Here is a 15,678-nt window from a genome sequence, read left to right on the forward strand (position 1 = left end):
ACCCACTCTTTGAAAAGAGCTACGGATGACCAGAACGGTCCGTAGGTCTGGCCGTAGGTGGGAATTAGAAGAAAATTAAGGGGGAAATATAGTTGGGTAAACTTCAAATGGTCATAACTCTTACCATAAAAGGAATTAGGTGGCCCATGACCTGCCCACACATAGATAATTGAATAAGCTTTCCATAGACATCGACCCTGCTAACATTAGATCTCCGAGTAAAAAGTTATGCCCATTTTAGTAAAGGCATATCGAACACGCCGAACCAATGGACCAACCGAAGGGGTGTCGGTCAATCAATGGACCGTCAATCCTGGTCGTCGATTGGTCCAACAGTAACCTTTACATTGTTCTTTTTGGACCTTTTCCACTTTGTTTAAACATTAAGTTACGTCATTTTGACCCTAAATAATTAGATTTTAGTTAGTTTAAGCCTAGAAACATAATTAAAACATATATAAGTCAAATCATTAAATCAAAAATTACAAAACTAGAAGCAAGAGAGGAGAAAAAGCTCAAGAATCCTAGTTCAAGAACGCAGCAAGATCAAGCAGTTCGAGCCCCGAAACCTAAGTATTTTTCTGTTGATTTCATCACCAGGTATGTGGATTTCACCAGTGGGTTCCTTTCACCCATTGGGTCCGTAGTTTTCAATTTGATTCTTGATTATCTTGTCATGATTAAACCTAGGGTTTCTAGAACTTTGATAGAACTTCATGAATTTATAAAATATATGTTCCAAATCAGAATATCATGTTATTACTCATATTATCGCATGAATTTCAGAACCCTAGCTTTTTATTTCTTTAGTATTCTCATGCACATGTCTGCAGGGTTAGATTGGGATCACTTGTGGTCCTAGGTTTCGTGCCCGTGTCTCGAGGATAGCTCGGTATGTGACAAAACTTGGTATCATAGCACTAGGTTTAAGTGTCCTAGGATTTCTGAAAAGTCGCACTAAGTAGAGTCTTTTACATGGGTGTGAAGCGCACCACATCTAATGAGAGGGAGGCTATGAATTGTTTTAGGAAAAACTTCACTTTCTTAGTATTCTTATAGTGCGTGAGGTATGATGTTATTCCATTATAACTTGACGTTCTACATTTTAGAACATGTCTCCTCGTAGAGGTAATGTAATGCTAGGAATGTGCATGCCATAAATGCAAACGCAACTCCTCAAGTCCTAGATCACAAAGTCTTTAATGTTGAGTTAAGGAATGTCATACAGATGTTGGCTCAGAGTATGAATAACAAGAACAATCGAGTTCATGATCATGTGAATGAATATGGTAGATCAGTGGTAGCAAGGGTTTGTGAATATGTTAGGATAAATCCTCCTAAGTTCTTAGGATCACAGACTAATGAGGATCCTCAGAATTTATTGGATGAGGTGAAGAAAATCTTTGAGGTAATACAAGTCATTGGGAATGATCGGGTTGAGTTGGCACTATACCAGTTGAAAGATGTTGCTCATATTTGGTACACTTAGTGGAAGGATAATTGGAGTGGAAATTAAGCTCCTATCACTTAGGATTGCTTTAGTGAGATTTTTCTTGACAATTTTTTCCCAATAGAGTTGAGAAAAGCAAAATTCCAAGAATTCATGAACTTAAGGCAGGGTAACATGACAGTCCAAAAGTACGGACTCAAGTTTAACCAACTCTCCAGGTATGCTCCTCACATGATTGTTAAAATCAAGGGCTCAGATGAATAAGTTTTTGTATGGAGTGTGAGATTTGGTGAAAACTGAGTGCAGAATTGCGATGTTACTTGGATATATGAACATCTCTAGACTTATGACTCATGCTCAGCAGGTTGACGGTTATAAGCTTAGGGAACAGGCTAAGGAAAATAAGAAGGCAAGGACTTGAACTATGACTATTCTCAGCCGAAATCGGGTTATGGAAATCACTCGCAGGGTCAGCATATGTTTTTGGATCCATCCCCTTCATCAGCTAGTGTTCCATCCTCTAAAAACAGGTATGAACAGAAAGGTAGAGCATCAAGCTCTAAATCTCAGGGAAGTGTTTCAAGTACCAAGACTTACCCCACTTGCCCTAAGTGTGGTAAGAACCATCCGGGCGAGTGTCTTTCAGGAAAAGAGGGATGTTTTGGGTGCAGTCAGTCTGGTCACAGGTTGAGGGATTGTCCTTCTAGACAAGGTCAAAAAGGTGGAAATGGTAAATCTCAGTCTACAACTTCAGCAACACTAGCAAGTCGTCCAACTCAGCAGGGTAACTCATCTAGTACAGGTGGCAGTCAGCACCAGAATAGGTGTATGCTCTTCAGGCTTGCTAGGATCAAGAAGGTTCTCCTGATGTAGTCACTAGTACGTTACGTGTCTTTGTCCTTGATGTTTATGCATTGTTAGATCCAGGGGATACACTTTCTTTTGTAACTCCTTTCATAGAAGTCCAATTCAATGTCAGTCTAGAAACTCTCTCAGAACCTTTCTCAATCTATACTCCAGTCTGTGACCCAGTTACATCTAGACGGGTATATAGAAATTGCCTTTCACAGTCTCTCAGAAAGTCACCTCAGCAGATATAGTAGAGTTAGAAATGGTAGACTTTCATGTCATTTTAGGCATGGAATATTTAAACTCGTGTTATGCCTCAGTCGATTGTAGAACTAGGAATGTTTGTTTTCAGTTTACAGATTGATACAATCTTAGAATGGAAGGGTAATAGCTTTGCGCCTATGGATTAATTTATTTCTTACCTTAAGGCCAGAAAGATGATATCTAAGGGTTATCTCTATCATCTAGTTCGGGCTAAGGATTCAAGACTTGAATCCCCTACTCTTGAGTCAGTTCCAGTAGTCAGTGAATTTCCAGAAGATCTTCATGGAGTTCTTCCCGAAAGGGAAATCGACTTTGGACCCTGCCTATTTCTATTCCTCCTTATGGAATGGATCCAGCAGAGCTTAAGAAAATGAAAGAGCTGTTGAAATACCTTCTAGATAAGGGCTTCACTAGATCTAGTATTTCACCATGGGGTGCACCAGTGTTGTTCGTAAAGAATAAAAATGGTTCCCTCAGAATGCACATTGGCTATAGACAGTTGAACAAGGTCACAATCAAGAACAAGTATCACATCCCCAGGATTGATTACTTGTTTGACTTACTTCAGGGTGCTAGCCATTTCTCAAATATAGACCTCTGATCAGGTTATCATTAGCTTAGAGTAAGAGATAGTGAAATTTTGAAAACAACCTTCAGAACTCGGTATGGTTATTATGAATTTATAGTTATGTCGTTTGGACTAACTAATGCTTCTGTAGCTTTCATGGATTTGATGAACTGAGTGTTCAAACAGTACTTGGACTTATTCGTTATTGTCTTTATTGATGATATCCTTATTTACTCTAGGAGTGACAAAGAACATGCAAGTCATTTGAGAGTTGTTGTGCAGACACTCAAGGATCACCAGTTATTCGCTAAGTTTAGTAAATATGATTTTTGGTTGTAATTTGTTGCTTTTCTTGGTCACAGTGTATCTAGCGAAGGGATCTGAGTGGATTCGCAGAAGATAGAAGCAAAGAACCAGTAACCTAGACATAACTCTGCTACAAATATCAGAAGTTTCGTAGGTCTAGCGGGTTATTACAAAAGGTTTGTGGAAGGATTTTCATCCATAGCCTCACCATTGACTAGGTTGACTTAGTATATGGTCAAGTTTCAATGGTCAGATGATTGTGAGAAAAGCTTTACACAATTGAAAACAAGATTGACTACAGCTCCTGTCTTGACTCTACTAGAGGGTTCAGATGGTTATGTGATCTATTGTTATGCATCCAGAGCTTTCTTACGTTGTGTGTTGATGAAGCAAGCTAAGGTGATAACTTATGCCTCTAGAGAACTTAAGTTTGATGAGAAGAACTTAGTATACTTAGAAAATAATTAAGGGGGTAATGAAGTTGGGTAATGTCCAAATAGTCATAACTGTTAGCACAAAATCAATTAGGTGTTCCATGAACTTTCCACAGATAGATAATTGAATTAGCTTTCCATAGCCACCAACCTTTCTAAAATCAATCCTCCGAGTAAAAAGGTATGCCCGTTTTAGTAAAGATTGTCGAACAGGCCCAACCTACGTACCAAACGACGGGAAATCGGTCAATCGACAGACCGTCATTCCTGGCTGTCGGTGGGTCCGACAGAAACTTCCCCAGGGGTCTTTTTGACCTTTCCCACTTTGTTTAAACCATAAGTTACATCGTTTTGACCCTAAATAATCAGATTTTAGTCAGTTTAATTCTATAAACATAATTAAAACATAGCTAAGTCAAATCATTAAATCAAAAATGAGAAAATTAGAAGCAATAGAGGAGAAAAAGCTCAAGAATCCTAGTTCAAGAACGCAACAAGCAGAAGCAGTTCCTACTCCAAAACCAAAATATTTTTTCGTGGATATCATCACCAGGTATGTGGGATTTCACTTGTGGGTTCCTTTCACCCATTGTGTCCCTAGTGTTCAGTCAGATTCTTGATTCTCTTGTTAGGATTAAACCTAGGGTTTCTAGAATATATGTTCCAAATCAGATGATCATGTTATTACTCAGATTATTGCATGAATTTAAGAACCTAGCTTTGTATTTCTTTAGTTATTGAATTACACATGCTAAGTCAGATGTTTCAGACACTACAGATATACATGCCTGAGTTATAAATGCATGATTACCAAATTAATTGTTGCATTCTCAGTTTACATGTTTAGTTTCAAGCAATCCAGTGTTTACATAAAATCAGACATAATCAGTAAGTTTATAGAATTCATTGGGAGTAGCATAATACCGAGTTGGATTAGGGTTCAGCATACCCAATTAGTCCTAGAACTACGAACCAAGTAGGTTGTAAGTCCCCTCTTTGGGCAATAAGTTTAGTGATCACGCCAGCATGCCTTTATACCTTTGGCAGGGTATATTTGGGTCCTCCCAATAGGGCGTACACATCGCACTCCTCATTTAGCTCATGTGGTTTTAGTATCGGTTATTAGTAGCTCCCACAGATAAGTCAGCCTCTCTGCATTGACAGTTTATCAGTATATTTAGTATTCAATTTCAGCATGTTATAAATTGGTTATTGCATTCTGTTAGCTCAGAATTCAATATATCATGTTCACACTATTATACTTGTTTTTGTGCTTGTTCAATTATATTTTATTTAAGTTTTACTCTATCCTACATGTTCAATTCCTTTCAATGACTGATGCATATGTACGCTACATCTTCTCGTGATGTAGGTTCAGGTTCTCAGCATCCAGATCACGCATAGATCGATTTTTTATCTCCAATTTAGAAGATTCAGTGGTAAGTCCTCATTCTCCGTTGAAAACAGTCATGATTTTCATTTTAGTCTTTCAGTAATTTAGTTTCAGTTTTCGATAAATTTAGTTGGGTCTTGTCCAAGTATTTCTATGCAAGTTTAGAGACTGTTTTAAGACATATTTAGTTTCAACTTAGTGTTGAGTTAGTAACTTCATTGTGTTTAACTCATCAGCTTTCATATATATCAGTTTTAGCCTATGAGTATTCCCCATCTTTTCATTATAAATTATGATTTGGCTTTCGCAATAGTTTATATTCTTTAGTATGCTCATGCACATGCCAGTAGGGTTATGTAGGGATCACTTGTGGTCCTACGTTCTGTGTCCCCTCCTCGGGGGTAGCTCGGGGTGTGACATAATCATACATCATAACAAGTAAATCTCAAATTAGAACATACTTATGATACTTCCTTGAAGTAACCTTGTTCGTCAAAAACATGCTATTTCAATTAGGGACTTGTCCCTCTTTAGAGAAGTGTACTATTCATGGAAGAGTACTTCTTTACAAATAGAATACATGTTATTACACATGAATGATTATAATTCACCAATTCAAAGTCATCAAGGAAAGAAACACATTATGCTAAACCAAGTTAACATGGAAACCACCTTACTTATGCAAGTCCAAACTACTAAAGGAAGGGGACTATTGCTCAATCCAAACTACCAATGATATGGTGGGGCCTCACCAAGCCAAGATACCATGAAAATCCCTCTATTGCGCTAGTTCAATCTAACCATTGGAATCAAGTTTAAAAGGAATCCATGACTTTTGAGTCAAACACTAACAATTGGAGATTTCTATCTTTTGAAATTGGATTTTGGATGAACTCCATGGATGAGAGATGTACTTGGATGAAAGATGTCATACCTTGATAACAAATCCCAAAAATTCTTGAGGAATGGAGACTTGATCTTGACCCTAGCTCCAACTCATTATTTTGCTTCTTCAATTTCTAAAGAGAGAAATATTTGAGAGGATGAACTTTGTGATGCTTTCGGGACTTTGGAATAATGTCTTGAATGATGAGTTGAAAGGGTTAAAATCACTTATATAGGGGTCCTAGTCTTAGGCAAAACCACCTCACTTTAATCTAACTTAAACCGGAATTTCTCAAAATGGCCCTCACTTTGCAGCCTACTGCCCAGGTCTCACGAGAGGCACCACGAGTTGTGGTCTTTGGACCAATATCTAGGCCACCTTTTCTTGGTCTCCATAAATTTAAGGCATCACCACGAGACTTCTTTGGAGTAGTGGTCTTCACCGCTGGCCTTGAAGTGGCTCGTGAAGATGAGCTAGCATTAGGCAGCCCATTGGGAGCTTCCTAGTAACCACGGACCACACCACGGGTCTTGGTCCCCACCACTGGCCGTGATAGTGGTCATGAAGGTTGGTGCAGTGCTGTGAACTCTTGGGCAACCTTGGTCATTTTCCTTGGCTCTTGCCCCTAGTTCTTGGCTTGTTGCCCTCATACTTAGCCGCAGTTATCATACAAGACTATGGCTTGTTACAACTAGTTTTTTTTTTGGAATTTCCATCCTTCAAATAGTTGTTTTCTTCTTTTACATTCATGAACATTAGTTTTTATTTTTTAAAAAGTATAATAATTTTTCTTCTTCGAACCCTCTCTCTCTCTCCCACAAATCTACCCCTTGAATAATATTATTTTTTGAAATTTATTTTTTTTTCTTAACAACTCAAATGTAAATTGAAGATTGTGTAACAAAGTTGATAAACCCACATTTTTTGCATCATACCCTGGATGTGGCCGGCACCCAATGACCATTTCTGGCCTTGAGCGAACCGTTAGCCTGGCTTACTTAATTCAGCGGAAGACTTAAACACTAGATATAAATCAATGATATAGATTAAAGGTAATGATTAGCCAAATTGGCAACCCAAGTCTTAGTCAATTACAAGTGAAAAGAAAATACTAAGAATCTAATACCATTTGTCTATGAAGCCTCTAACAACCGAAAACTAAAACAATAACTAAATGATGAAGATGTTTTTTCCGGAATGAAGGGAGGATCACCAACTGACTCTGAGCTGCTTACTGGATCAACGGTATACAGAATGTTTATCCTAGTTACCTGCGTCTGCATCATGACACGATGTTGGCCAACTGGCATCAGTACATTAAATATACGAGTATGTGAATTGGAATGCTAACAACACTTAAGCTTGAAAAGGAGTAAGAATGAACATTTATCGTGGCTCTACTCAACTAATGAATAACTAACTCATTTCAATATAATGCAACTTAAAAGTAAGTGCAGTATAAAATAAACTATCCGAAGACATGTTGTAAATTCTGAATGTATAAAAGGATACAATTAACTCTGAGATGTATGTAAAAATACAAATATATTGTTGTATGTAAAAATGAAATAACTTATGTGGGAGTTTCTCTAACCGACAACCATCACTTACGAGCTATAGTGATGTTAAAACGATCTACCTCACGCTGCCAGCGCATCCTATACCGAATCAAAGATGTAAGACCTGAAGTGCCTAATGGATCCACTAGTCTATAATGAAAACAGTTCATCTAAAAAGTATGACCCCTATTCTAACCATGGTGGCTAGATAATTAATGGGGGCTGTGAGTTGTCTGAACTCTCCTCCATATCGGTGCTCAATATTTCTCCCAAAATTCTGCTAGATCTTCTGTTTAAAAACATATTGATTGTGTGGTTTGAAATTAGTGCTCAAAATATTTTGCTCAAAGGCTATCTTGAAAATTTTAGTTTCCCTACTTGCTTTTTTTTAGAAAGTCGTAGTTCTTTTCTAAAAACTTTCCCTAGGGATCCTTGGAACTCAAAGTTTCCTTATTTGTTTTACTGTTAAAAAAAAACATCTAAAGTATCCTTGGGAATAACTAGTACCCATATACCTTTGAAGAAAAGAAATTCAACTAACTCTTTACTTATCTTGAAACATGAGTCTTATAAACAAAGTTTCAAATATTTAAATAAGACTCTTGACTTTAAGAACTTTACTTTAAGTTACTTCTTAACTTTATACATAACTCTTAACTTCTTTGACTTTGATCTTAACTTTACTCGAATTCAATTATCGATTCAAGGTTATAGTTTGAGTTCTTTAATGATTTATAGGTGTTTAGAAATCATTTGAAGGTTTTAATATAACTTGGATGGACATAAAAGAACTAAAGTACGAAAACTGGCAAAAAATGCCGATCCGAGTGCACTGGTGGTGCGCCGCGCCAGGCCCCAGTGAGAAGCCTGGTTATGGCGTACTGCAGGCACAACGCACCTGGCTTGCCTTGGTGCGTCTGGCCACTTTTTCTCTTTGTTTTTCAATCTCCATATCTCCTAAACCTCCATGGTTTCATCCCCAAACCCCTAGGATCATAAATACGTTCAACGCCCATCAAATTTAAACCCAAAATAACATCGTAAACTACTTATCAACATCAATGGGTATTCAATCTACTCAACCAAATGGGATTCGACAAGATTTATGAAGAACTCATTTTAATCATGTAAACGACTCAAAAAAAGAAGTGAAGCAAGATTGGTGTGCAGATAAATTAATCCACATGAAATATCTCAGATATCTTAATAGGGATCACCCCCGACGAATTCCACTACAATCCCTTGGGATCTTAGATAAATCTTGATCTTTCTCCATTCTTCTTCTTTTTTTCTTTTTTCTCCCAAGCCTAAGTATCAAAAACTTTTCTTATCTGAACTAAAACTTGTTTTTTACCCTAATTAAACCCTTAAAACGAATTAAAAAATAAATGGATAAAAAGACTAGTTTGCCCTTCCTTAAATCTGGATTGGACTTTCCTTAATTCAACAACCTAACTCTTGTAAAGTGTATCTCCCTCATACTATATCGAAATGGTGCAAATTCGGCGCCGTTGGAAAGGTCTTTCCAATATAACCAGAACTATCATCCTGAGCTAGAAGTTATGGGCATTTGAAAATGACCAGAACTCATTTTGTAAACTTTGAAAATTTTCCATATTTTTTCATTTTTTTCAAAAAGTAATAAATTTTAGTTTTTAGCTTATTCTTGGCTATTACAAGTTACTAGATGTTACACACGCACTAATAGAATTCAAAATGGGTTTCTTAAAATTCAAGAAAGTTTACATTCAATAATATAAATTAGGTGTTAGATTTTGTGATTGATGAAGGGCGGGTGAGGTGAGGGATGAAGATGAAGGAAATTTTTTAATATGGAAGAAGAACGTTAAAAGGAGTGCTTCAATGGGGAAGAAGAAATTTGTAGAAGACAACAAAATAAAGAGAGAACAAAATGATTAAGTAATTTTTTTAAAAAAAATTCAACTCACGAATTTCATTTACTTATATGCAAGAAATATCACATTTTTTTTAACCTTAACTTATAAAAAAAAATTAAAAACTTTTAGTTATATATTGGCCAGTAAAAATAATGTCAAGTGTATGATTTTACCATTTGATTTTTGTTATTGTATTTTTATTATTTCACGTGCTTTGAGGAGAGTGAGTACACTCACTTTGCCATGTCATCTCTTAGGGTGGTCTCTAATTAGTTCAAAATTGTTTAGAGTAATACTTAAACGCCCGTATAATTAAAGTACTAAGTTTTACTGAAGTAGTTCAGGTGGGATTTGCTGTATTTAATCTCAATGTAGTTGTGTGTATCTAATGTGCCTTAATAACTCATAATACTTATAGAACTCCTACTATCCTGTATAAGATGTATTATTGTCGGGTATTCGCTATTGAAAGAAGAGACAACTTTGACATAAAAAAATTATGTAAAAAATAAATACAAAAACTAGTTTTTGCCCATCAGTTGTGGTACATAGTATCATACTTAATTTTGCACTTCATGATTTTTCTTCCCTTTTTATATGCAGACTTAGTCATTGAACCCCATATTCATCCTGATTTAAATTCTTAGACTTGTTAGCGTTCAAAGTTATTTGAACTTGATCTAACATAGAATACAATGTCACAACAGATAAATGGGATTAAAGAGAACAAATGAAACCATTTCAAACAGCTATCTCAATAGCATATGAGAGGGAGAATAATGTTGTCGGGGTTCATGATATCTAAAGCATCCTTTATCCTTTTCATCGTCCTCAAATTCTCAATCCCAAGTTCCTTTTCAAGATACTGAAAATAAAGTGCAATAAACTTAGTTAATAACACGTTTAGAAAATTAGAACACTGGAAATTAGTTTGGATGAGCAAGATACAAAGCATACAAATTGAATTCAACACCAACTTAATCAAAATATGAGATCAAGATACATTTTATATTACCTAAGAACAAAACCTCCTCTCTCTTTTTTCACAACAAGGAAACTAGAAATTGTTATAAATTGCACTAGGAATTACTATGTTCTAATTCCTTGTGAATGTCGGAAAATAAAATCAATTACTCTTGTTTTGTAAAAAAAACGTTTCCTCTAGCCCTGATATTACTTCGCTTTTTTCATTGTCTTCTTATTTTCTTTTCTTATTGAGGTCTAATAATGTCTACAATGTTGTGGTCATCAAATATCAACAAAATTTGCTTTTGTAACAAAGAACTCATGTTGTGTTTTTCTAGTGTACCTTGTGGATAATGAATAGTTAATTAACCTTCATTATAAACATGTTTATGTGAACAATTAACAATTTCACATCAAAACACCAAAATGTGTTTGAACGTTTTACCTTTATTTTCCCAGTACCAACCTGTAAAGGTGCCTGTTCAGCAAAAGAATAAAAATGGTAAAGACCATACACCTGACTTTGATGAAATGGTATACCTATAAATCATGAAAAGAAAGGAAAATGTTTAGGCGATTCATGAATGGACAACTTCAAAAGCTGCTAAAAAAAGCACACATATTCAAATTTCGCATGCAAATGTCCTGGGGACAATTGGTGTAATGTTTTGGGACAATTCAAGAGACATATCAGATGCTGAGACAAATCCACCTGCTGCTCATTGTCCTAGGGGCTGAGATTGTCTTCTCTTGGTACTAGGATCAAGGGTTCAAAGCTAGCATAAAGGGAAGAAAATCAAGAGGTGGAGACAAATCCAGGAACCAAAGTAGATGACTGAATAGAGGTAGAAAATCCTTATTGTTGAAAAAAGGGGGGGGAAAAGAAGAGTGTTAGCTAAGCTTTCTCACCCCATTGGATCATGTCACTCAAACAACTTTTCTTGAAGATGTAGATTACTGGACAACCAGACCAAGTAAGATCAAATATCAATGGTCAGATAATGCAGCTATTGTATGAGCTATATACTTACCCTCCCCAACCTAGCGGTGATGTTCTAATCAAAACATCACTCATTGCTTCTGCTCGAGCTTTCACATGGATTGGAGTTTTGGAAAGGGTTGGATATACCCCTGATCCCTCTACTATTTTTTATTGTTTGAATTACTACATTATACTTTTCATTCACATATACCCCTACTGTCCATCAAAGTTCTAATACACCCCTATATAGTAGGAGTGAAGCATGGCATCCTCTAATCAAAATATCCATCCAACAAGATAACTAACCAGTCCATTTGGATAACCCATTACCTAGTCGGAACTCCCCTTTCCTCGATTGGACACGAAGCTTACAGTAACCTTTAATGGAGTTTTAACTTTCTTCTACAAGTACTGATTCAAAATTGTTTGATACTCGTGTTTCAAGTGCTAAATATCAATTTCCCTTAAGATTTAAGCAATTTTTGGTATCCATTTTGAAGACTAAAACCACCAAATTTTAAACATTGAAGAACTTCCAATGGATTCTTTATCTCACTCTCTAGTCCAAAGCTTCCCTTAGTAGCTACAGAGGCAAACTCACGTGAAGGGTATGGGGTTCACGTGCACGCATTGATATTGGAACTTTTTTTTTGTGTGTGTATGTATATATATATATATATATGTATGTCTGTATATATACCTTAAAAGGTAGGTATATAACCAGGAACCCACATACACAAGACTTCATTGGGGGCACTAGTTTAGCTGCTGCTTTGCTTTGCTCTTTGACTATTGTAATGCGAGTTTGAGCTCTAATATCAGCAAACATGTTCTCTTTTTCAATTTTAGCTTATTGAGTTTTCCAAGTTATATTGGACAGAGTAATTTTTTTTGGTTGAAAAATAAATTTTTGCTATTCCTTTTGTAAAGATATTGCACTATAGACTTACTCGATCCCAAAAACTAACCCATGAGGAAAGGATTGACCAAGTCTATATAAGCAGATAACCAAATTTCCATTCCTCAAACTTTACAGGACTCGGACCCATTCTAACACCCCCTTCCTGCCCAAACCCAATGGAAGCGTGGGCCAAAAGTCCTAACTAGATGGATCTGGTTCTAGTACCATATAAAGATATGGTACCTAGGCTAACTCAACCCCAAAAGCTAGATCATGAAGGTAGGATTTCCCAACACCATATAAGTAGATCACAAATCCATTCCCCAACCAATATGGGACTCTAACCCACTCTAACAAGTCTAATGAAAAGTGTTGTGTTACTAGATTGAAGTTGTTTTTAATTGTTAATTATGGTATATTTAGATACTCTAGAGATGAGAATATTCCCCAATACCTTTAATTAAGTAATTTTGATATAACATAATATTTTATTAGTTTCTTTCCTTATTTAGATTATCTGTAACAGCTATTTAAGTCATCAACTTGAGGGAACAATAAACAATTCAATTCCCTATATCTCTTATTTTTCTTATTCTCATTTATCATGGTATTGGAGTCACAAGGATTTTTTTCCTGCCCCCTCTCTCTGAATGTTATATGTAATAACAGGAAAAAAAACTGAAAGAAAAAACTCAAAAACAAAAAGAGAGCAGGGATGATCAATAGTTGTTAAATCAATCATATAAAATCACTTCACTTTCACCTCCCTCATTCTTTTCTCATTCTCCAAAGTCTGTCTAATTTCTTTCTTTATTACATTTAGTTGTCTACTTCTTTGTTTCTCCATATTTGTTTAAGAAGCTTACTTTCTTACTTCATCAGTACTTCTTTTTGTGACAAATAAAAATGCCTCGTAACAAGCGGATAATCAGATTACTCTAATCAGATTGTTAAGTCAATTGTTTCTTCTACACCATCAATGGTAATTACTATGGTAAATTTAGATGGTAGTGGTAATTACACCTCATGGGCAGCCCCTATTGAATTGTGGTTTGCAGTTCAAGGATTTGAAGATCACTTGCTCAAAAACAGTAGTAATATTGGAGCAACTGATTGACCTGCTTAGGTTAAAATTGATGCAAAATTGTGTAGTCTCTTGTGGAATTCACTTGATCCTTAGTTGTTAAATTTGTTTCAGTCTTGTAAAACGTGTTGCAAAGTGTGGAACAAAGCCAAAACTTTGTATACAAATGATATACAACTCATTTTCAAAGTTGTGTCAGATATTGTTCATTTACAACAGAATCAACAAGACATTGCAACTTTTTTGGGTCTGGTAGGGTCCTTGAAGGATGAATTTGATTCTCTTATGCCTTTATCTTTGTTAGAATGTGAGTCGTGTCAGCTTGGGAAACATACCCGTGCCTCTTTCCCAAAGAGCAGAAATAATAGGGCTACCTCTATGTTTAACATTGTTCATTCTGATATACGGGGTCCAAGTCGTGTCAATTCTTCCTTAGGTTTTCATTAGTTTGTTACTTTTATTGATGACTATTCTCAATGTACATGGTTATTTTTAATGAAGAATAGATCAAAGTTATTCTCTATCTTACAGGAATAATATGCTGAATTCACAACAAATTTGGTATTTACATTAAGAAGTTAATCGTTGATAATGCCCGAGAATACTTCTCTATTTCACTCTCTTCTTTTTTGTCATCCCAGGGAATATTGCACTTGTCTTCTTGTGCACATACTCCTCAACAAAATGGAGTTGCTGAGAAAAAGAACAGAAATCTAATTGAAACAACTCAGACATGCTCATTCACAACCAAGTCCCTTTGCGTTTTTTTGTTGATGCCGTTATTACTGCTTGTTATTTGATAAATTGCATGCCTTCATCTATTTTTGCACTACCAAAGTACACAATCAGTCTTCTATCAAGACTAGAATTCATTTCGTTTCCTCCATTTGTGTTTGGTTGCACCTGTTTTGTTCATAATCTTACCCCTGGAAAAGATAAAGTTCAGCAGAAGGCTTTCAAATGTGTCTTTCTTGGGTATTATCGTCTACAAAAAGGTTATAAATGCTTAGATCCCTCTACTAATAAATACTTGATCTCTACAGACATTACTTTTTTCGGGACTTCTTCGTAGTTTTCTCCTAATACAGAAAATCAAAAGGCCATATCAGTCATTCCAATTTGAACTATTCCAATCCAAGTTCCACCTCCGACTCTTAAGGTTTATTATCGACGACCTCAACCTCCTTCCGAGCCTCCTAATCTAGTTAGTACTTCTAACTCTGATACAGGTACATAAAGCAATATTAATGACTCATTACCTGCTCCAACAACGTCTTCTTCTTCGGTCGAGCACTTATCAACTGATCTTCCTATTGCTCTTCCAAAAGGTAATAGAACTACTGCCAATCAAACTCCCATTTATGCTCATTTAAGTTATCATCGTCTGTCTCCATCATATAATATCTTTCTCACTAGCTTATCATCGATCAAAGTTCATAAGACTATGGCTAAAATATTTGTATATCTAGGTTGGCGTCAGTCTATGATAAAGGAGATGACTGCTTTGCATGATAATGGTACTTGGGAGCTTGTTCCTTTACGTGAAGGCAAGAGCACAATTGATTGTCGTTGGGTATTCACAGTTAAGGTAGGATTGGATGGAGCTATTAATCGTCTCAATGTGAGACTGGTTGCTAAGTGATACACTCAAATTTTTAGCATCGATTATGGAGATTCTTTTTCACCAGTTGCCAAGATGGCTTATGTCCGTCTTCTTATCTCTATGACAACAATGAATCATTGGCCCCTTTTTCAGTTGGACATCAAAAATACATTCCTACGTGGAGAACTTGTTGAAGAGGTATATATGGAGCAACCACAAGTATTTTTTGCTCATGGGGAGTCTAGGCTTGTTCGTAAACTTTGTCGGTCCCTCTATGATCTCAAGAAGTCTCCTAGAGCATGGTTTGGTCGTTTTTGAGTTGTTCTCCAACAATTTGGAATGATCCGAACAAAAGATAATCAATCTGTGTTCTATAGGCATTCATCTCATGATAAACATATCTTTTCAATTGTTTATGTTGATGATATTATTATCACAAAAGATGATCATGAAGTTATTGCTCAACTAAAACAACACCTCTCAAGTCACTTTCAGATAATAAATCTGGGCAAGTTGAAATACTTTCCAGGCATTG

The 15,678-nt window shown here is 36.0% G+C and overlaps 1 protein-coding gene across 1 annotated transcript; it reads left to right on the forward strand.

Annotated features, from left to right (window-relative positions):
- The first annotated feature begins 1,228 nt into the window (after positions 1-1,228).
- Positions 1,229-3,164, forward strand: LOC138339379 (uncharacterized). Its single transcript, XM_069290973.1, has 3 exons — positions 1,229-1,408; positions 1,919-2,308; positions 2,865-3,164. Exons 1-3 carry the CDS (start codon positions 1,229-1,231, stop codon positions 3,162-3,164), a joined length of 870 nt encoding a protein of 289 aa, XP_069147074.1.
- Positions 3,165-15,678: the final 12,514 nt, after the last annotated feature.

This window comes from Solanum lycopersicum, chromosome 11 (genome assembly GCF_036512215.1).
Source record: "Solanum lycopersicum chromosome 11, SLM_r2.1".
Classification (NCBI taxonomy): domain Eukaryota; kingdom Viridiplantae; phylum Streptophyta; class Magnoliopsida; order Solanales; family Solanaceae; genus Solanum; species Solanum lycopersicum.

Excerpts from the sequence above, each read along its gene's own strand:
- LOC138339379 (XM_069290973.1), top strand. The coding sequence starts at position 1,229 with ATGTTGGCTCAGAGTATGAATAACAAGAACAATCGAGTTCATGATCAT. Across the intron at positions 1,409-1,918 it reads AGGTGAAGAAAATCTTTGAG|GGTCAGCATATGTTTTTGGA; the intron begins GTAATACAAGTC and ends AATCACTCGCAG. Across the intron at positions 2,309-2,864 it reads GGCTTGCTAGGATCAAGAAG|GGAAATCGACTTTGGACCCT; the intron begins GTTCTCCTGATG and ends TCTTCCCGAAAG.